The sequence below is a fragment of the Orussus abietinus genome, unplaced genomic scaffold, assembly GCF_000612105.2.
Source record: "Orussus abietinus isolate OABI.00-Male unplaced genomic scaffold, Oabi_2.0 scaffold364, whole genome shotgun sequence".
Lineage (NCBI taxonomy): Eukaryota > Metazoa > Arthropoda > Insecta > Hymenoptera > Orussidae > Orussus > Orussus abietinus.
The window spans coordinates 64,232-88,396 of record NW_019394515.1 but is presented as its reverse complement, the minus strand read 5'-3'; the positions used below and the strand labels follow the sequence as shown (position 1 = coordinate 88,396).

The window sequence follows — 24,165 nt, the reverse complement described above, 5'->3', positions numbered from 1 at the left end:
CACAGCCATCGCGATTGCGCGAGCCCCTACCAGAAATTTGTTGCGCCGCCCTTGGGGGCAAAAAACGGTGAAAGCTAACGTACGAAATCAGAGGGCAGCACAGGGTTTGTTTGCGCGATCCTGCCCGTGAGCAATCTCCCAACTCATCTCTGACTTCAAAAATTCAAACCGAGAGAACACAATCGACTATCGATAAATCAGGAAGCGAGCTAAGCCGTGGCGCCATCTGTCGGTCGCCATGTGAACCTCCTCCCTACCTCACCGAACGACCCTCGCGGCCAATGGCGTGCGTCGATTCGCGCATGCGTCCCTCAGTTTTCCCTACCCCTGGCCTTACAGTTACCGCACAGCGAAACGCAGTTCAGTCCAGTCCCGTCCAGCGCGTCGAACGGTCAACGACTTACTACGCATAGTCGGTCGCAATCGGCGCAGGTCGCAGGTAGATGCGCGCGGCCCGGGAGGGTGTAGGAGCGTCATCGCTCGTGAGTAGAGATACCCGGGAGCCGCCGAGGGCGCGGCGTCGCCTCTCACCTCCGCGTTCCCACGCTCTGTCGCGTGTCTGATCGCGCGAAGTGACCCGTGAAGGAGGCCCAGGAACGCGTCGACGAGGAGAAGTGCTGCGACGATGGCGACGACGTCGGGCCTACAAAGGGATGACCGGGGACGCGGAATTTACCGACGCGCCAAACTCGGCCTGCTCTTGCTGACAGTTTGCTGCCTCAACGTCGCCGACGCGGTGAGTACGAATATGATTCCGCCTATGGCCGGTCTTTGATGTTTCGGACGTTGAGTTTTAGTGGGTGATTCGATCGACGCCACACCCAATGGCCAGTGCCTCGAGGTAATTGCCGGGCCCTTAAATTATTGTCGGCCGACTCACCGAGTGGCATGAGACGGCGTGACGTCATACCGAAGTTGTATAGCGCTCGCTCAAATGGATTCTCCGCACTCCAGACTGCCTCGAGCTCGGTTTCGTCCGTCAGGGACCTTTCTTCTGGAACTGGGTGGAACCTTGGATCGGAGGAACGTAAACCGTGTTCTGATCTTCCTTCTAATCTTCCTCGAAAGAGGAATCTTGATGCCCTGTTCTTCCTTGGTCTTGAAAGAGGAGTCTTATCGGCCTCTTTTTACATCACCTTGAAGGAATTTTGTTGTCCTTTCCTTCTTTGGCTTAAAGGAGGGATCTCGTTGGCCTTTTCTTTCAAGTCTCGATGGAGAAATCATATTGTTCTTTGCTTCCTCTCGAAGGAAAAACATCTTGTTCTTTTATTTTGATGACTTGAAGGAGAAATTCTGTTTTTTTCTCTTTCTTTCCTTTAAAGAAAGAATGTTGTCGTCCTTTTCAATCTGTAGTAAAAGTATTTACATCGTTGTTGGCATTTTATTTTCATGCTATGAGGTATGGGTTAATACGTTGACCGTCACGGTGGACATCGGGGCAAGTTGCCGTCCACTGATGACCACCTGACAGTCAACGTGTTAAAGGAAAAAATATTATCCTCTTTACCTCAATAGGAGGAATTTTATCGTCCTGTTCTTCTTTTGCCTTGAAGAAGGAATCATTTTGCAGAGGATTTCGCAAAGCGGAGACGGGTCTCTGGCAGTTACATTTAGTTATTATAGATAGCTTGTAGGTTATGCGATGGTACTTATTACGTTGGATTGAAGGAAGGGCCCTATTCCAAAACTGAAAAAAGAATATACCAATCGACATGTTACGACAAAAAGAATTCAGTAAGACCACTTATAATTAGCTCAAGGTCAGTGCGGTCCTTCATTTTACTGAAAAATTCGCTTTGATTAACCGCAGTATGGGTAGTATTCTACTTGTCGTGCATGACGACTGATATATATTATGATAGGTTTTGAAGCAGGGACATTTCTGCAATGTTACCCTTTTCTTCTTTGGCACGAAAACAAAATCTTATCATCCTTTACTACCTTTGTCTTGAAAGAGGAATCGTAGCATCCTTTTCTTGATCATGAAGGAGGATTTTTATCGTCCTTTTTACTCTTTAAAAAAGGCACATGTTTTTAGAAGAATCCTTTTCTGGAAGTTTTCTCAAGCTGGAGATATGTTCCTTTTCTCGTAGTAGGTTCTGATATTGTTGTAAATATATTATAGGTTATGTGATTTGGTAATGTAATCTTTCTGAAGCTTATTAAGCATAATATATTCCCTACTGGACCACATTTCTTTGATTTTCCATGAAGAAGTTTCTAATTACTTTGTAGGTGATATTTAGACATCAATGCAAGATTTTATGAAATACAAAGACGTTACATTTACCATAGGAAGTATCAAACGGTTTTAATGGGAACTTTAGAGTGGAGATCGTTCCATGTGGTGGGAAACGAGTGAAGAGGAATTAAATCATAGGAAAATTGAGCCGAGCCGGGGTATGTAAGAGTGATTCATTATGAGGAAAAGATTTAATTCGATAATCATAACTTTCACCTGCGGTATACAAGTTTGCTTTGAATCTTTCTCTAGAGTTAACCTTCAAAATTGTAATTATATTTAAATTAAATATGAAATACATGTTACTTCCTTTGATGTTATATATTGTGGATTAGAGGCATTTTATTATGTAAGTGTCTGGAATTATAAGGTCCAAGATGTATTGTGCACAAGACGATCGAAAAGAGATACGAGTCGCAGAAACAAGTAGTCCCCTTAACCTCTTTTTATTGTGGATGTTGATCTGGTTAAATATTTCTTCTATCTTTTCAAGGTTGAACTCATAATGCGGAAGGTTACAATATTTCCATCGGCTTGAAATTGAAACTGTAAGAAATATACTGGAATATTTAGGTCCAGCAGTGTTTACGATAGACTTTAGAATTTAATCCAAACTTTGTTGTGTCTTTTACTTCGTCTATAATTTCTCCCTCAAGTCATGCAGAGGCATTGTCATACCGATGACTAATTTCGAGATTACATTCCTCTGGTGAGTGTGAAGCAGCGTTATCAGAACAGGCAGCATTCTTCTCTTTTTCGCTCACGTTGTCACATTTGTGCTAGCATTTTTTTGCCAAAGGGTTACCGTGCATTATTATTGACTTGGCATCTCTTTGACCTCTTTCTTTATTTAATAAGAGTATCGATACTGTACATTAATCTTGACCGATCGACATTAACTCTTTGTTAAATTTGCAGTTTTAAGTCATGGGGTTAAACGAAGAGGCAAATGCTTTTGGAAGATCGAGGGTTGAAACTTCATTTCATTCCATGTTGAGCCTATGACAGAATTGATTTCGATAAGGACATTCGCTAATTGGTATGCATCGGATTTGTCATCGACTGCTGATGAATTATCAGGCAACTAATTTCCGGTCTTACGCAGCGACCTTACGGTGCATCCTAGCCTTGAATGAAAGGAGAACGAGTGACTGTTTTAGGAACAAAGGCCAAGGCCCATACCAAACTTGTTAACTTCAGTGACATTCCAGTACCTAACCTAAAAATGGAAATTCATACTTTTACCTTCTGTCATACATTCCTGGCACTAGATGCGATTTGTTGTTGACAAAGCCTTTGACGTAAGGTTATGGCAAAGAGATATCTTCCTTGTTGTCTTGAGGAAGTATTTCTTTGGTAAAAAGGATATGTATTAATGTTAATTCCACGAGTAACATATCTTTCGTACTGGCGCCGTTAATGTTGACAAAACCTTTGACGTAAAGTTATAACGAAGAGATATCTTCCTTGTTGTCTTGAGAAAGTATTTCTTTGGAAAAAAGGATATGCATTAACGTTAATTTCACGAGTAATACACTTTTCATACTAACGTTCCACCTTCGTGAATTACACCTATTCTCAATTAATTCTTTAATTGTTGTCCTTTTTTTTTTAATAAAGAAAGACGCACACAGTTGCAATTTAAATTCTTTGTAGGTAAAATGTAGGTAAAATGAAGGTATAAATATTTGTTGGCCATGTACCTTTGTATTGATCGTGTCTATGTAGATTGTGCACTGCGTAGAATAATCGGAATCAACACAATCTAGAAGAAAAGTTCTTTAAGCTTTAAAAATAAGCAAGACAGCTATTTAGCGATCTGCAACGTTATTCTTGAACATAAAACGGATAAAAATACCCATTTAATTCCGCGTGATAACGTTGATCCCTTTTATGATTGACGCGGTAATATTTATGAAACGTTTCATCACGTTGACTGCGTCATTTATCGAAATGATTGTGGCTGAGCAATAGTTTAGTTTTAGCATATTTAATAATTCATCATTTTCGTGAGATTTTTGAGATGGAGAATCGACTTTAAACAGTTACATCTTAATATTCAAAGGATTAATATTGAAAGAAAGTTCCCATTTTTCCTGTCCTTTTTGTAATAAATTGTTTAATCGGACTCAATGAAATTAAATGAAGTAATGAAATATATAAAAGTAAATGTAATACTGACTATATGTTAGCAATTACGATTCCTTTTCTGATGTTTACGATCCAGTGAAACGTTGTCATTTTTCTCATAATTATTATGACTGTATATAATGTTAACGGAACATTGAGACGATTAGCTTTAAACATGTAAAAATTTTGAAACGCAGCTGAGATTTGCATTTAGATGCAATTTCTCTTTCGTTATACAATATTTGTGTTTTTGTGTACCGTTCAGCAGAATTAATTGATACAGTGAAAAGAGAGCAGTACGCAGTAAAGCATTTTTTAAATACCAACAAGATAAAAGTATCAATTTAATTCGATAAAGTAACAACGATGAGCTACTTGGTATGATTACGAAGCATCGCAACCCATTGACATTACGTTATCATGTTTCTCGCAATTATTATGACTGTACATTGTTTTACTGGAATGTTATGACTTGTAGCTTCAAACATTGAATGATTACTAATTTTAAACATTCAATAATTATTAGTTTTAAATATTTCATAGTTTTTTTTTTTAATGTAGCTGAGGTTTACTTTTAAACATAATTTTTCTATTCCCACGCTCAGCCTTAAATATTTTTACATGATTTCTAATCATCTTCATCTAAAGTAATTGAAACGCTAAGAAGCGATTCATGTGCAATCAAGTATAACTACGTACAGCATGGAAGTGTCAATTTAATTCCATAAAGTAACAACGATGAGCTACTTGGTATGACTACGAAGCATCGTTGTCCATTGACACTACACTATCGTGTTTCTCTCAATTGTTATAACTGTACATAATTTTACTGGAATGTTGTGTCTAGTAGTTTCAAACATCGAATGAGTATTAGTTTTAAACATTTAGTCTTGTACTCATATTTAATTTTTAACGTTAAAAGACATCTTTTAACACTAAAAGTGAAGCGTGAGTAGGGACTTGTATTAACGATTAATTTTAAACATTCCATCATTTTTTCAAATTAGCTAAAATTTGCATTTAAATCTAATTTTCCTACATCCACACTCTAGTTTTAAAATGTGTACCTGATTCTCATATAAAATAATTGAAACGCTAAAAAAAGATGTCATGTGCAATCAAGTATAACTACGTATAGTATGAAAGTGTCAATTTAATTCCATAAAGTAACAACGATGAGCTACTTGGTATGACTACGAAGCATCGTAACCTATTGACAGTGCCCTGTCACGTTTCTTGCGGTTATTGCGACTGTACAGTGAAAGTCGGCCTGGCATAATTTTAACGGAATGTTTCAGACAATTGGCTTTGAGCACGTAACTATCGCTCGGTTCGGAAACTCGTTGAGATTTGCTGCAAATTGGAATTTTCCTCTACTTTTTATGTTTTTTTCTTTATAACGCGAGGTTCGAAGATATTTATCATGAATAATGGCAATTATGCGAAAGAGGGGGAATCGCGTAACTGTTTGCAACGTCATTAGCGCTCATAAAATAGATAAAAGCGTCCATTTATTCGGCCGTGATAACGACGTTGATCCCCTTGTAATCACCTCGTGATGCATGCGTACGATGAGTCGACTTCCATTGACATTGCGTTATCGTACTTCACGAAATTGTCGCGAATTGTGCAAAGGACAGTCGCATTGACATAACATTGTTGGAATATTCGACACGGCTGTCGATATAAATACGAACGTCGGCAACGTAGGCATTTAGAAGACTCTTTTTTACCGACGTCGATCGAACTTCCCTACGCGTTTCACTTCACCTTAAGGTGCTTCACCGTAAGGTTTTTATATTGGGTATTGTACCAAATGGTATACTCCACCTGTCGTTTTCGTACAATAATTATCAAGAAATTGGTGTAGAACTCCAGAAATCCTCTGGATTCATGCTTTCTGGGGCCCTAATTGACTGCAGAGGGACCCCCTGCGCCATCTGTGATTTACAGGTCAATTAAATTTTCACTCCGAGACCTCGTATCCCCATCGTTTTAGCATAGAAGCGCATAAGACACTTTTTTTGCCTTTATCCCGTTCAAATGCGAGTTTATCGATTATTAGAGTGTTCTAAATTATCGTAAAATTGTCCTGACCCTTTCGTTTCCCGTATCAGAGCCTTCAATAATTGTATATTGATCGAAATATGAGAGCTCGACGCCATTTTTGTTCTGGTCTGGGCTAAATTAAAAAATTTGGTTGAAAAATCCATATTTTGATTGTGTCAGGGCAATTCTTAGGTGATCACGTGTCATGTGTCAAAGTTTCGGACAGTTTGGTCCAATACCCTTAAAAAAAAGTGTTGTATTAGAATCGAGCGATTTGAAGCGGGTTTCACTTCACCTTAAGATCCATGATTTCATGAATACCCCCTCGCGCTTTTCAATGCAAATCCATCCTTTTTGCAATACCCTGTTTATATATATTTTTTTTTAACGGAGACGTTATTTAAAACTTCTCGTCTCGCGAGCAGAAATGAATCACTCGAGGTGATATTCGATTCTGAGATCGCGTGATTAATTTTCCTCGCATGTTTACAGATGACATGTGCCTTCTTTTCTTTTCCTTCTCAGTTTTTTTAATCCTTTTGTATTTTTCCTTGACAACCGTGAATACACCTGTCGGACGTCGTCACCTACACATATGAGGTCGAGGTCGAGGCCGACCGCTTTCGGGAATATATGTCTTCGACATACGTCCGACGTCATTCCGACGAACCTCGTTCTATATTCGCGTGTCTCCCTACTCTTCCCGAAAGTTAAGGTGAAGTGAAACCACCCTCAAATCAGTCGTTTCTAATATAACACTTTTTTTTAAGGGTACTGGACTAAACTGTCCGACACTTTGACACATCACTCCTGATCATCGAAGAATTGTCCTGACACGTTCAAAATTTAGATTTTGAAAAAAACTTTTTAACAGCCCAGACTAGAATAAAAATGGCGTCCAGCTTTCATATTTTTATCAATATACAATTATTGAAGGCTCTGATATGAGAAACAAAAGGGTCAGGACAATTTTACGAGAATTTGGAAGACTCTGATAATTGATAAACTCGCATTTGAATGGGATAAAGGCAAAAGAAGTGTCTTATGCGCTTCTATGCTAAGACGATGGGGATACGAGGTCTCGGAGTGAAAGTTTAATTGACCTGGAAATCACAGATGGCGCAGGGGGTCCCTCTGCAGTCAATTAGGGCCGCAGAAAGCATGAATCCAGAGGATTTCTGGAGTTTTACCTCGATTTCTTTATAGTTATTGTATGAAAACGACAGGTGGAGTATGCTATTTGGTACAATACCCAATATAATTCGACACAGCTGTCAATATAAAAACGAACGTCAACAACGTAGGTGTTTAGAAAAGTCTTCTTTATTGACGTCGATCAAGTTCCTCGACGTGTTTCACTTTACCTTAATCTCAGTTTTATCTGAATTTGAAACCTCAGTTTTCCTTTTCCTCGATTTTGGTGCCCTCGTTTGTTTTGCGCTCCTTTTTTATGCCTGGATTATATTCCAATTTTACGTGTTTCCGTTTCCGGCTTGACTTTCCGTTCTATTTTCGAAAATTTAAACATTTTCGGTCTCTCCCTCGATTTGCAGTTATATTCGGAAAGGTGGGAATGTTTTCGATCTCCCTGGCACGCGTCTGGCTCTCTCGATTATATTTGGAATATTTTTAACATTTCCGTATATCTCTCTTTCTGCGCCGATTTAATGTTCTAGTTATATTTGTAATGGTTTTAATTTTTTTTTTTTCTCGTTTCAGCGCCCATTTGGCTTTCAATTTTATTTTAATATTTTGGCCATTTTCTTTTTCCTAATTCCCTGCACTCTTATGATTTTCAATTCTATTTTAACATTTTCAGACATTTTGTTTTCCTCATTTCCTGCGCTCTTATGATTTTCAATTCTATTTTAACATTTCGAGACATTTTGTTTTCCTCATTTCCTACGCTCGTTTGATTTCCATTCCTTTTGCCCGAAATATATTCCAATTTTAAACGTTTCGCTTTTCCTTATTCCTGTAGCTCGATTGATTTCCATTTCTATTTTTAAATTGTCAAACATTTTGCTCTCCTTATTTCCCTGCGCTCGTTTAATTTATATCTCCGAATGTACATACTTCTAATCCTGGGTCTCGGATTTTTGGAAAACTGCGAGATTTAAAGATTATTTCTTGAACTGATTTGGCGAAACGGTGATTTACGGATCTTCGATCTCTCGTTCATGGAATTCGAGATTATTGGGAACAGAAATTCCTTGAGAATCGAGAATCGATCGTGTAATCGGACACTTGGCTTGTCCGAAGGTCTTGTTTTCGATAGAAAGCAACATGCAGGTGTTCGATAAGATTTTCGGTCAAAAGCTGATTAGATTGAACACCTGTCTGAGGGTTCAAAGCGGAATCGATTGCGAAAGATAAAAATGCAGAGTACGGTAATTCACGTTTTTTGGTCGTCATCCGGCAGGAGAAAAATCTACAGTTAAAAATGTTTGTAAATTACGTACATTTTTATTGTGCAAATTGTATTAAATTTGCGAACTTGACGTATTGATTTAAATGATTTTGTGGCGATTAAGATGTTGCTGGTCCATTTCCAAGAGTTCACATTTGTCCAAGCAAATTAAAATTTCTTGTAATGATGGTGAATTTTTTTTCTGCGTGTGGCGATAAAAATGTTGCTATTCCATTTTCAAGTGTTCACATTTGTCGAAGAAAATTATAATCTCTTGGAATGATTGTGAATTCTTTTTCTACGTGTGGGGATAAATATGTTGCTATTCCATTTTCAAGAGTTCACATTTGTCGAAGCAAATTAAAATTTCTTATAATAATTGTGCATTTTTTTTTCTGCCTGTGGCGATAAAAATGTTGCTAGTGCATTTCCAAGAGTTCACATTTGTCAAAACAAATTAAAAGTTCTTGTAATGATTGTGAATTCTTTTTCTATACTGTGGCGATAAAAATGTTGCTATTCCATTTTCAAGAGTTCACATTTGTCGAAGCAAATTAAAATTTCTTGTAATGATGGTGAATTTTTTTTCTGCGTGGCGATAAAAATGTTGCTATTCTATTTTCAAATGTTCACATTTGTCGAAGCAAATTAAAATTTCTTGTAATGATTGTGAATTTTTTTTCTACGTGTGGCGATAAAAATGTTGCTATTCCATTTTCAAATGTTCACATTTGTCGAAGCAAATTATAATCTCTTGTCATGAGTGAATTCTTTTTCTGCGTGTGGCGAAGTCCATCGCTCGGTCTTTGGCCCGACGACTCGGCTGGAAATCAATTCGTCATATTAGACCCTAATTGAGGATAATTCACAGGCCCTATTAAGTCCGACCCCTCGTTAACGTTAAGCCGACTTAAGCGGCGTCTTCAAAGGCGCTGTACCGTGCACAATGCACGCGAGTTTTGACGCCTATAATCGTGCAAGTATAACGGGAGAGCTGATAAAAGAATTTGAAGAGAAATTGTCTTCGGGCTTGTTTAAAAATTTATTTTAATCGTTTAATGTACTCATTACCATGCTTCCGCACTACGTTATAAATGCTCTGAGAAAAAAAAATTAATTGAAGAGCTGAGAAAAAAAATTCAATAAATGAATTATCTGACTGAAATAAACGCGAATAAATTGGGTGAAACATTTCTTTGGAATTATATGTATATAAGTAGTCAAGGCTTGACACAGATAATAGTACAGGTGTAACTAGAGAGGGGCAAGGTGAAAAGGCTTAGGAATAATGATGAAGCAGAATAAAACGAAAAATTGTTCATGGGCAAATGTTTCGTCAAATCTTCGTTTAATTTCTCTCTTACCTTTTGCACAATTTGCTATGCTGAGGAAAAAAAAAATAACATCATCGAACCAAAGAAATATTTCTTTGAGTAGTATGGAGGAAATCTTTTTTTAATTCAAAGAATAATCGTTTGACTCGAATAAGCTCGAATAAATTGGATGCAACATTTATTCGGAATTATGAACAAATCATTTGAGTCAAATAAGTATTCTGGGAATTGACGAGGTATTTCTTAAGGTATTTTTCAAGGAGAATATTTTTCAGGCTTAATAGATTTTGTTTTCTCAGCTTATCATTTTAGTCTTTCATATATATATATTTTTTTAATAATGTATCTCCCTTTTTTACTTTTGGTACTTATCTTTACTATTTATTCTTGTTATTTTTAGTTTTGTTCAGAATGGATGCGCACAGCCTATCTCAATTTCCAGCCCAGAATAAACTAATAAAACTTTCCATAATAGATGCAAAATTTATAAAAATTTACATGGCCACGTCAGTCAGACGTCATTGGAATAAAAGTGAAACTTTTCCTCGCTTTCTCTCTGTCTCTCTTTAACAATCGGGTCGATGCACGCAGAGAAAGACGAACATCCTGTTCCTCTTTCCGGAGACGAGGATTTGCGACGCAGAACAATAAAGCGATAAAATATGAACATCCTTCCTGTTTCTTCAATGACGAGTAATATTGAATATCGTGGCTTTGGACAGAATGAAATAAAAAAATTTCTTAAACGATCCCCGTAAAAAGTGTCATGTTTAGAAATGGTCGTAAATTTCCGACAATTAATGAGTACACTAAAACTATAAATTTGACAAAATGATAATTTGTCCGGACACGAGGATTTGCGATGCAGAACAGTAAAGCGATAAAATACGAACATCCTTCCTGTTTCTTTAATGACGAGTAATATTGAATATCGTGGCTTTGGACAGAATGAAATCAAAAAATTTCTTAAACGATCCCCGTAAAAAATTGTCGCAAGAAAAACTTGTCCTGTTTAAAAGTGGTCATAAATTTCCGACAATTAATGAGTACACTAAAACTATAAATTTAACAAAACGATAATTTTTCCGGAGACGAGGATTTGCGACGCAGAACAATAAAGCGATAAAATATGAACATCCTTCCTCTTTCTTCAGTAACGATTAAAATTGAATATCGTGGCTTTGGACAGAATGAAATCAAAAAATTTCTTGAACGATCCCCATAAAAAATGGTCGCCAGAAAAAGTCTTGTTTAGAAGTGATCGCAAATTTCAGACAATTGAGTACACTAAAACTATAAATTTGACAAAACGATAATTTTTCCGGAGACGAGAATTTGCGACGCAGAACAATAAAGCGACGAAATATGAACCCCCTTCCTCTTTCTTCAATGACGAGTAAAATTGAATTGTTATGGCATTGGCTAGAGTGAAATAAAAAAATGTCTCAAATGGAACAAACGAAACTGAACATGGCTCAAACGTCTACATCATGGAAATATTCCAATGAGCCTGTTAATCCTTTGCGATCGGCAAATTTCTCTGATGGGAGTACCAGATAGTCGGAGCAAATTTAGCACATGACGCACATCTCCATACCCCAAGAAAAATAATTTCCTCCAATATTTGAGTGATTAATGACATCATGCCGCCACCGTGGCGGCATCGACCGCAAAGGATTAATTTAGTTTGTGCCTAAAACTGGATTCCAGATTCGCAGACCCAAATTGGTCGAGGCTCGGGTGCCGCATAAGAAGTTTAACTTGAAAAAGGAAACTAAAGTAGCTGTCCGTTCTTTTTCCAGGCGACCGGATCCCAGGATGCGGAGAGCCACTGCGTCTGGTACGGGGAGTGCTTCACGGACCCCATGGGTCACGCTAAGAACTGTCCTTACACCGGGCCCCCGAAGCCCTTGGACAACGAGGGCCAGAAACTCCTGGCGAAGCATTGCTCCCATCTCCTCCCCAAGAACGGCAGGGAGACCCTGGCCTGCTGCGACATCGCCCAGCTGAAGAGGCTCGACAGCAGCATCAACCTCGCGGCCAACTTCCTCAGCAGGTGCCCCAGCTGCCTCGACAACCTGGTGCGCCACTTCTGCGAGTACACCTGCAGCCCCCACCAGAGCGACTTCGTCAACGCCACCAGCATCAAGACGGACGAGAAGAAGAGTCAGTAGTTCTTCCTGCGATATTTCCCCCCGTCCCCTTATTCTACGTTAACACGTTGAGCGCGGCGTCAGTTCCTGGGGACTGACAGTGAAGTTTCCGTCTAGAAGGCGTCGGTCCCTGGGGACTGACAGTGAAGTTTCCGTCTAGGTAGCGTCAGTCCCTGGGGACTGACAGTGAACTTTCCGTGTGGGCGGCGTCAGTTCCTGGGGACTGACAGCGAACATTCCGTCTAGGTCGCGTCAGTCCCTGGAGACTGACAGTGAACTTTCCGTGTGGGCGGCGTCAGTGACTGACAGTGAACTTTCCGTGTGGGCGGCGTCAGTCCCTGGAGACTGACAGTGAACTTTACGTCTAGGCGCCGTCATTCCCTGGGGACTGACAGTGAACTTTCCGTCTAGACGGCGTCAGTCCCTGGGGACTGACAACGAACTTTCCGTCTAGGCGGCGTCAGTCCCTGGAAACTGACAGTGAACTTTCTGTCTAAACGGCGTCAGTCCCTGGGGACTGACAGTGAACTTTCCGTCTAGACGGCGTCGGTTCCTACAGACTGACAACGAACTTTCCGTCTAGGTGGTGTCAGTCCCTGGGGACTGACAGGGAACTTTCTGTCTAGGCGGTGTCAGTCCCTGGGGACTGATACGGCATCAAGAATATCCTATACAGAAAGAATTGTGCCGCCTAAACGGAAAGCTCAGCAAAATCGGTTCCGCGCTTAACGTGTTAACTGGCTACTAGTACCAATCTCACAAGGAAATTATCCCAGGTCGATCTCTCCGATTTGATTTCTTTTATAATATGTTATAGTAGACTAAAAACTAAGCCACACGTATTTTTTTTTATCTGCCATTAAACACTTTAAGGGGGTGAAACCACCATCGAAAGTAAGGCCTGTGAGGGATGGTTCACCCCGTAATTTTTTTTTTTTTTAATTCAGAAAATTATATTTTTCATTTCTCGTTATGTGAAAGCTTTTCCAGGTGGATTGGTTAAAAAATATTATGTTCTTGCGGGTGAAACTGCCAAATCGCCCCTTGACATGCCTTACTTTAGATGGTGGAGTCACCCCCTTAAAGCGTTAATGGCAGATAAAAAAGAATACGTGTCGCTTAGTTTTTACTCTGCTGTAATATGCTATAAAAGAAATCAAATACGAGAGATCGACCTGCGATACCTTCCTTGTCAGTCAAAATGATGGGTTTTAGATGGCCCACCATAGCCTAAATAATCTTTATAGTGTTAAGGTGATATGAAAGTGTTTTAAAGAAAGAGAAGAGATATGAAAGAGTTTATAGTTTTAGTGTTAAAGCGATATAAAAGAATACAAATACAAATAAGTGACCCTTTCATGTCACCTTAAGGGGATGTGAAGGTGGCGTCCGAAAGCTCAATCGTTCATGAAACTTTTCTACGAACTGGGGGTACCGAATCGTTTCAAACTTTACAACGCAAACATGGAGGCTATAAGGAAGGTCCTGACACTCGCGAAATTTCATTATTTATACATAATGTTGAAAATATTTATAGACGCATTTTTTTTTTAAATTGAAATTTCATGGGCGTCAGGACCTTTCTTACAGCCTCCATGTTCACATTGTCAAGTTTGAAACGAGGGGAAAAGTCTCATAAACGAGACCTCTTTAACGCCACTTCGACTCCCACTTTTATAAATATTTTAACGTTATATATATATATATATATATATATAGAACGACCCTTCATGCCACCTTAATATATAGATGAGGAAGATGCGGAATGAGATGAATTAATACGAACTCGTTGCAGATGTGTCCTACATCGACGGGATCCAATTCTACGTTACGGAGAAATACGTTAACGGCACCTACGACTCCTGCAAGCAGGTTTCGGTCCCCAGCACTGGCCAGCTCGCCCTGGACTTCATGTGCGGCGAGCCCGCCAGTCGGTGCACGGCTTATAAGTGGTTTAAGAACATGGGGAACGCCATGGAGAACCCTTACGTGCCCTTCGAGATCGTCTACGTTACCTCGGACGAACCTGTCGGGCCCTACACTCCGGTGGACCCCCCCATCACGCCCTGCAGCAAGCCCCTTAAGGTACGACTTTTATTCATATTGGCTATTAGCAATAATTTCTAAATTTCTCTTAATGTTTTAAACGAACCTTAGGGTGATATGAAAGGGTCACTGTATATACATATAAAGCGTCAAAATATTTATACAATTTTTCTCCAAACTGGGTGCACCGAATCGTTGGGAACTTTAACACGTGATTATGGAGGCCCTAAGGAAGAACGCGATGCTCATGAAATTTTATTTTTCAAACAGTAATATGTGTCCTTGGTTCTAGTCTGGGGTACATAAAAAGTTTCAGCTCGTAAAATGAAATTTCATGAGCGTTGCGTCCTTCCTTAGGGCCTCCATAATCACGTGCTGAAGTTTCAAATTATTCGGTGCGCCCTGTTTGGAGAAAAGTTGTGTAAACATTTTGACGTATATATATATCGAAGTGCCATCCAAGGGACCAACCATTTATCAAACTTTTCTGCAAACTGGGTGTACCTAATCATTTGAAAATTTACCACGTGCATTGGGATACCTTGAGAAAGATGCTGGCACCCATGAAATTAATTTTTTAAAAATCTCTTGATAAACGTTCTTTCTATTTAATATTGAAGAATGGATTTTCATGGGTGTCGGGACCTTCCTTATGGCCTCGACATTCACGTGGTAAGATTTTGAAGGATTCGGTACGACCGGTACGGAGAAAAGTTTCATAAACGATGAATCTCTCTGGTGCTACTTTCGCATCCCCTTAAGGCGAGGTGAACATGCCATCTTAATCTGTATGAAAATACACCTTATCATCTTCCTTCGTATCATCTTAAGGTGTTATGAAACTGCCATCTTGATCTCTTTAAACTTGTTAAGTTTCTTAATCTGTTTTTACGAACAATTCATTATCTTTTATATAAAATTGAATTAATGGCTGTTAGTACCCTTCTTGGGGCCTCCGTACTCCCGTGGTGAAATTCCGAACGATTCGATAAACGCAGCTCGGAGAATTTTATAAACGATTTATGAACATACGTTTTATGAACGTATTTTATATACGTATAATACGTTTTATGAACGTATTTTATATACGTATAATACGTTTTATAAACGTATTATAAACGTTTTATATACGTATAATACGTATTATAAACGTTTTATATACGTATAATACGTTTTATAAACGTTTTATATACGTACAATACGTTTTATAAACATTAATACGCTTTATAAGCGATTGATCCCTCGGATGCCGATTTCTATTCACCTCGATTCGCCAACAAACTGTAAAAATGACAAGAAAAGTGCGCAGGACGGAAACGTATCACCATTTTCGTTCTTTCCGCGCCCTTCGTTCTAGAACACCTTGCTGCTAAATCGTGTATTGATCATGGACGTGGGATACACGGAGCCCGCAAATCCAACCATTCCTGTGGTATTCTTGCGAAGGTAGTAACAAAGAAAGCCATCTCGGGCCGTGCAATAATTTCACGTAAAGAGAAGGAGAAAGAGCGAGAAAAGGGGCCCCCTTATTTTCTATCCTTCGATTTTCTTGCATTCATGGGCAAATCATGTCCTACGTCCATGACCTCGCAAACCTAATCATTCTTTTGGTATCTTCATGAGAACAGTAGAAATGAAAAAAAAAGTATTACAATTTTATTCCCAAGGGCAGTAGAACGGATTGATGGAATCAAACGAGATTAAAAAAAAAAAAGAACCAAATTCGCAGAGTATCATAATTACTTGTTCTTTCTCCCAAAACCCTGTTATCCGATCCAAATGAGCATTATTCATCGTTTCCTTTGAATATTGATTTTTTTTCTCTCAGTCTGCATATATCCTTTGGCCACAGTACCGATAAGATATCGATTGATCCTCCACAACCTGGGGTTCCTACCTGCGGTTTCATTTCTTTAACCCCATTAAATAATAATAATAACAACAAAACATTAGCAATGATAACAATAAATAAATTAATAAATTTTCTTGAAAGGGGGAATTTTTTCCTCATTGAAAATTTTTTTATCCCAGTGCAGTGAAATATGCTTTCGCACCTAAGAAATATCATTTCATTTTCAATAAGATGAATAAAATGTTCCACCAAGTTATTCGTTGGACTCGAACGTTACAGTAAGGGGGAAAAAAAAAAACCGCAAAAAACGCAGAATACCATAATTACATGTTCTTTCTCCCAAAACCCTGTTAATTTTATTCAAGTGAGCATTATTCATCGTTTCCTTTGAATATTTCTTTCTTTTTTTTTTTCCCCAGTCTGCATATATCCTTTGGCCTCAGTATCGATAAGATATCGATTGTTCCTCCACAGCCTGGGGTGCCTGCCTGCAGCTGCGTGGACTGCCAGGAAAGTTGCCCGGTGCCCCCACCGGCGCCTCCCCTCCCGGAGCCCTTCATCCTCCTCGGCTACGACGGCTACAAGGTCGTCACCACCATCATCTTCGTCCTGGGGACCACCCTCTTCCTCCTGCTGGTAGTATGCTTCGGCAATAGGAAGCAAATCGGTAAGAAGAAAGGGAACCGCCCGTGAGAGCTTCCTTTTCGATTTCACCCACCGGCACTTCCACTCCCCCCACGCTCGGAGTGACTTTCTTCCGTCGTTTTCTCGAGGGTGCTCTCGTCCTCAAGTATTTAGCCGTTTCGGACGTAGAAATATATGGCCTCGGCCATTGTTTTCTTTTTTCTTATTATTTTTGTTTTTTATTATTTTATTTTATTTTTTTTTTGTTTTAATTGTTGCTGCGTCTGGTCGGATCGGCTAAACAGCGAATCCTTACGAGTGGGTTTCCCTCTCCTTAGGTAAGTCGCGATCGAAGCCAATCGACCTCTAAAGGGAGGACGATTTGCAGAATTGCTGATGATGGGCTTGGCGTACGTTTCGCCAGTAGTTCATATTTATTATATTTCACGCGACGACGTAGGTATTCTTTTTTTTTTTTGTTTTGTTTTCAACTCCTGCGAACTACTCGCGATTCATTATGTACGTCGAAATCGAAGAAAATGAACCGGTTAATTCTTACGAAAGGAGGGGATGTTCGTTTAAACACCGACAGGGTACTTGTCTATTGCGGGATTTTATTTTTTGTAATTTTTCTTTTTTATTTTTATTGCCTCGTTGCATATTTCGCCAGTATTGACACGTCTTGTTTATTTAATTTCTCGCGAACGAAGCAGATTTTCGAATCCCTTCGAATTGTTTTCCCTTTATTTTGGGAAGTACATTGTATTCAAGATTTGTTACCCTGCTGATGTAGTGCTTGTTTATTGTCGTGTTTTTTTTATTTATTTATTTTTTTTTTGTAACTCCTCGGACGACGCGAATTTTAGATCTATGAGTTGCCCTCGCTTTCTTTGGACCGATCGGAATTGAAGATTTATACCTCGTTTATATCTTCTTTTTTTAATGCGTAATTCGCAGTATCTGACGTGGACCGTCATTTATTTTTCCTTCCTCTTTTCCTGAGAATTCTCGCAACGCCGTAATAATGTACTGATTTAAAATGACGATTAATTTCAAACCTGAAGATTATTTTCCAGCGCGAATTTTCGAGGATTTTCTTTTAACCAGTTTGCTGTTTTTGATACTTGAATGTAAAACATGCTTTTCAAAAAGGTCGCAACAGCTGACTGGTTAATTATCACGGCTTGCTAATAGTCGTGAAATCGATCCCGATTATTAAAAATTAATAACTTTTTTCTCAGTTCGTGCGTGAGTCGCAGTCTTTTAGTGACGTCCCTTTATTCTTTTTTTTTTACGTATTCCCATTTTCTATATTAAATGCATTTCGGTTAAAAGAGGAAGACCAAGGTTGACTCGTTTAATTGCCGCGAAATTTTGGATAGAGTAGATTTTGAAAATCCGAGAATTTTGGATCGTTTCTCGAGTTTTTCCTTTTGAGATTACGTCTGACCGTGGCTAATAATAGAATAACTTTTTATTAACGTCGTTGTCGCATAATTCGGTCCAACTACGTCGAGACGAGTTTCGTCGTTATCTTCTCATTCCTCGTCTTATCCGGAGATGGACATGACTACCATGATAAGTCGTTCAGAATTGTCTTTCCTCTTTTTTTCTTATATATATATTAATTTATTAATCTAAAAAATTATATTAATCAAAATATTAATCAAATCACTTCGCGCCCTGAATCGCTCCAAAAATCATCGCTGCGTTTTATTTTTTTTAAAGTTCCACAAAGTTTATGCTGTGTTAATAAATAACCACATAAGGCAGGGTAAATATAATTTCAGTTTTGAAATTTGAAGAATATTAGAATCATTGCTGAATGGATAAATATTTATCGTACAGTTTGTGGGAAATTAGTTTTTGAATTTAATATCGTTGTAACATTACGTAGCAGAGAAAAAAGGGTGTTAATTGTATGCAAATGTTTTATCGAAGGGATAATTAAGCTTCTTTCTTTGTTAATATACTTCGTTAATATTAATTAATAGTTCTATTGGCCAGATAAACGCGCGACACGCAATAGAATGCATTTAGTCGATTTTCTTTACCCGTATAGATTAAAAAATAAATACTTTTATACATTTTACAATACTTTTTTTTTTACTTTCTTTCATTTTGCGTGATATTACAATTAGATGATGTTACTTTTGGGACTAAATTTTCCATACACCGTACCTTACACGGCAACTATTTGTCTAATTGTTTCATAATTACATAATATATTGTGTTATGATTGATTTGTATAATAATGGCTCCTTCTATCGTTCATATTTCAAAACTGAACTTAATTATGGGTCGCCGTACGTTATACTTGAATATAAACTCGACGTCTAATAAGATTTTTAAGGAATTATTAACGTTTACAGGAAGGAAAATTAAGTAAATCGTTAATTCAATATTCATCCGTTTTTGAATTTTGGTGGGGAGGAAATATTTTTGATTGGATCAATCGGACTTTTGAATATTCCAACATGTTAGGAAAAAAAAAAAGAAACGAACATGACGAAGGAATTACGTAAAGGCGTATTTACTGTGGGACGATAATATAGGATTTACTGATTACGAGCAGCAAATGTCGGCCCAGTTGCACAATGGAGTGGGAAGACACTCATTAGACCTGAATTACGTGTAATGTCCAAAGAAGGAAAGCCGCGGTTAATCGTTGGACTTGAATCACGTGTAATGTCCAATGAATGTAAGACTCGGTTACATGATAACTAAACACGCGATTGTAAAGCCATTTCTGTCGGCGACCTCGAGTTCGGTTTAGGCGACTTCAAGGCGACTTGAAGACGACTTCCAAGCATTTCCAATAACTTCCAATTTAGTTTAAGGTGAAGTGAAACCCCCTTCGAATCAGTCGACTTGAATAAGACATTTTTTATTTTTTTTGTTAAGGGTATTAGATCGAACTGTCCGAAACTTAGACAAACATGACTTGTGATCAACTAAGAATTGTCCTGACACTAATAATAATAACTTTCAAATTAGTTTAAGGTGAAATGAAACCCCCTTCGAATCAGTCGTCTCGAATATATATATGTTTTATTTTTTTTTTTTTCTTTAAATGGTATTGGATCGAACCGTCCGAAACTTAGCAAACATGACTCGCGATCACTTAAGAATTGTCCTGACCCAAATAATAACATCCAAATTAGTTTAAGGTGAAGTGAAACCCTCCTCGAATCGGTCGTATCGAATAACACTTTTTTTTTCTTTTTTTTTTATGATATTGGATCGAACCGTCCGAAACTTAGACAAACATGACTCGTGATCACCTAAGAATTGCCCTGACATTTTCAGAATTTGGATTTTAGGAAAGAAATTGGGAGATTTAGCCTAGACCAGAACCAAAATGCCCTCGAGCTCTCATATTTCGATCGATATACAAGTATTGAAGGCTCTGATATGAGAAACGAAAGGGTCAGGGGAATTTTACGACAATTTAGAACACTCTGGTAATCGATAAACTCGCATTTGGACGGGATAAAGGCAAAAAAAGTCTCTTATGCGCTTCTGTGCTAAAACGAAGGTAACACGATGTCTCGGAGAAAAAATGTAGGGGACACTAAAGTCACAGATGGCGCAGGGTGGCACCCTGCAGTCAATTAGGGCTTTAAAAACCATGAATCCAGGAGATTTCTGGAGTTTTACTTCGGTTTCTTTATAATTATTGTACGAAAACAACAGGTGGAATGTGCCATTTGGTACAATACTTAATACAATTCGACACGACTGTCAGTATAAAAATCATCGTAGAGGTTTAGAAAAACCCTTTTTACCGACGTCGATCATGTTCCTCAACGTGTTTCACTTCACTTTAAGCGGTTCATATATATTTATTTTTAATGTTACTTCGAGGCGTTTCGTCGCTTATGCAAAATAGAGATCATTCGTGATAATTCTACATTCTTCAAAGTGTTTCGTGGAGAATTTTGCGCAACTTTTGGAGTAACTCCGAAGTCACTTTAAGTGGCTCCGAAGTTGTCGATGTGGTTTCAAGAATCACCTCAACGGATTGCATCGCGGCCTCGAGGTCACTTTAAGTGACTTAAAATCCCTGACAAGAGACTTTGAGGTGACTTCAGAGAATCTCAAGCGATCTCTAAGGTCACTTAGCGACCCAAAATCCCTGATGAAACTTTTAGCGTTACTTTCAAGTGACTTCGAATGATTTGAAATTTCTTACGGAACCTTTTGCGTCGCTTTGAGGTGATTCCGAATGATTTTAAATGCTTGACGAGACTTTTAGCGTTACTTTTAAGTGACTTTGAATTTTTTACGGGATCTTTTGCGTCACTTTGAAATGATTCCGAATGATTTGAAATTCCTGACGAGACTTTTAGCGTTACTTTTAAGTGACTTTGAGTAACTTAAAATTTATTACGGGACCTTTTGGGTCACTGAGGTGATTCCGAATTACTTGAAACCTCTGACAAGACTTTCAGGTGACTTTGGAGAATCTCAAGCGATTTCGAGGTCACTTACCTACTCAAAATCCTTGATGTTCAGCCTCGCTTTGAAATGACTTTAAATGACCTAAAATTTCTTACGATACCTTAAATGTCAGTTCGAAATGATTAGAGGGTTTTCGAGCAACCTCGCGATTACTGCAAGGGACATAAAGTCTCTAATGAGACTTCAAAGTGCTTTTAGAAAATTTCAGTGTCACTTTAAGGTGATTTCGGAGATTTTAAAGCGACCTCGAAGTCTTTTTAAGCAATTTCAAGCAACCTAAAATTCCTATCGAGACTTTTACCATTACTTTGAAGTGGCTTTAGAGAATTTAAAGCGATCTGGACCTCACTTTAAGGAACTGAAAATCATTTCCTGATCCATAAGGATCACTTAAGGTCATGCAAAATATTCGAAGGGTCACTTTGAAGACCCCTTATATCAGTCTAAATGGCTAAAGGACGTATTTTAGCCCTAAAAGTGAGATATGAGACTTAAGCGACCTTTTTCAGTCTTGGGGTTCCCTTTAATCGCTTCCACTGGTTTTTTTTTTTTTTTAAAGTAACTTTAACCTTCTTAAGGTATCGCCTTTAAAATCACCTTTTAAACTACCGATCATTCTTTATACGGCATCGCGTGTCGCTTTTGAATGACTTTGGAGCGATTCGAGCGACGTCGAAGTGCGAGAGATATCGAGACTTTGGACGATTTATCACCGACTATCCGATCTGGGGTCTCTGACGTTATCAAAGCACGACGTTAACTCCCATCGTACAGGTGTATGGCCCGTAATTGTAATCGTTAACCAGATACGAAAGTGTGAATCGCCTCGGGGATCTGGAATGTCTAGTAGTTTTGTCGAGTCAAGCAATAAATCTTAGATCGATGATAAAAATTGTATAATCTTCCAAGAGACAATATGTTATCTAAAAGTATATTTAGGGAAGAACGTACAGCATCCTTTTAGGGAGGAAATTATAAAAGTTTAGTTGTTCTTTAGGCGGAAATAAACCGTGAAAAATATATTTGGAGAAAGATTAACATTTTCTTTTTTGGGGAAAGCGGATGGAGTTTCACTCGTTATCGCAAATTGGATAACTAGTCGACGAAATTAGCATTAATTCCGGATCCCCATAATTACGCGCACCCTTACACCTAAACTTTAATCCTACACTCTGGTTGTGGACAAATTTCGAGTGCCCTCTTTCTCTTTCTCAAAAATGAAAAAGAAAGCGAACGAAAAGCTTGCCGATGATTTTCACAGGAAATCGAAATACAGAATTTAATTGTCTCGTTTGATTCTGAACTCATTTTGATTATTAAACGATTTCCTTTGCAGGAATTATATACGTATACCTTTTTATCGTTTTTTTTTCTTTTTTTTAATATAACGTCAATTATAAGATGATTTTACTTCTAACAGGAAGAGTGGCAATTTTTTATTGCATTTTTTTTGCCCCTTTCGATTTCTCTTACATAAAAAATCGCACGTAAATAATTGTTGAATGAGTTTAGTTCCAAGATTTGCACTTTTTTTCATTTTACTTAGACTTCTAATAATGTTAACGATCGAGCGGTATTTCAATTAGATTCTGTGGATTCGCAATTCTCCTGGAAAATTAATCTACGGCGTTCGTTTTTCCTGTCGCTTGATAGAAAAAGATAGGAATTGGTATCGCTCGAAAGGGCCTGAGGAAAATGAGAAAAACAAGAAAGTGGCCTTCTTGGAGGAGGAAATCACCGAGAGGTGTTTGCAGTCGAGATTACGAGGACACGGTAAGAGATCTCGACGGAGAGAAAACTAAACGTCTTTTACTCGAACATCCGGAAAAACGACAGGAGATTGTAATTATTAACGTAGCATCTTTTCACGTAAACGGGGAAAGTTGGTGGGGCCTAAAGTCGAACTCGATTATCGCGGGAATATTAATTAAAATTGATACTACGAGTCATGATATGAAATGCCATCCTATATATATCGAAACTTGAAAATATTTATAAAAAAAACTATTCTCCGAATTGGGTACACCGAATAATTTGAAACATTAACACCTGATTATGGAGATCCTAATGAAGGGCTTGAAACTCGCGAAACTTCATTCTTAAAAAAAAATCCTTTTTTGCTTCTTGTCCGGGATATTTTTTTTTTTTTTTTTTAATGAAATTTCGTAAGTTTCAAGACCTTTAATAGGACCTCCATAATCTCGTGTTAAGGTTTCAAATTATTCGATGCACCCTGTTTGGAAAAAAATGTTATGAATATTTTGCTTTTTGGTAATATGTGAAATCAAGTCTCTCGGTTTCATGTTTTTTTTTCCTGGTAATCTATCAAAGTACATAAAAAACAAGTGCAGGAAGAAATTAAAAGTTCGGTTTAAGAATTGAATTTCTTCATTTGATCTCCTCTTCGGTGAAACATAATATCGAGATAATCGTCGAAGAAAATTTGTCCTACATACGATGTGCAAATGTGTGTACGATGACGAAGGCACTTAAAAAGTGGATATAAAAATCAGGCAAAAAATTAAATGTCCTGCTTGAAGGTGAAATACCGTCATCATTCTATCATCTCTTGGCATTGTCGTAAAAGATTCAGGTTCAAAGATACGATCATGTAATCCCCTCGATCTGCACACTGCAATCATGTCATGCGTAAAAAATATGATTTGAATATCGCATCAGAATATACATTAAAAATCAGGAAAACCTAAAGGTCTCATTTTGTCGTACAATTTTGTCATTGTTTACTCTCATCTTCTGAAATTGACGTAAAAAAAAAATCAGGTATAAAGATGCAAAAATGTGATGTGCTATTCAGAGATGATTAAACAAAAAAAAATGAAACTCCTACAATTCTAAAATCA

General features: G+C 38.1%; 1 protein-coding gene across 4 annotated transcripts in view; it reads left to right on the top strand.

Moving 5' to 3' along the window:
* Positions 1-380: 380 nt before the first annotated feature.
* The window catches only part of LOC105703180 (Niemann-Pick C1 protein), a 46,096-nt gene continuing 22,311 nt past the window's right edge, over positions 381-24,165 (top strand). For all 4 annotated transcript variants that reach the window (XM_012431355.2, XM_012431352.2, XM_012431354.2 and 1 more), the window contains exons 1-4: positions 381-736; positions 11,968-12,331; positions 14,114-14,403; positions 16,691-16,883. In XM_012431355.2, the coding sequence (XP_012286778.1) occupies positions 626-736; positions 11,968-12,331; positions 14,114-14,403; positions 16,691-16,883 (958 nt within the window). In that variant the 5' untranslated portion in view covers positions 381-625. The remainder of the gene's footprint in view (positions 737-11,967; positions 12,332-14,113; positions 14,404-16,690; positions 16,884-24,165) is intronic.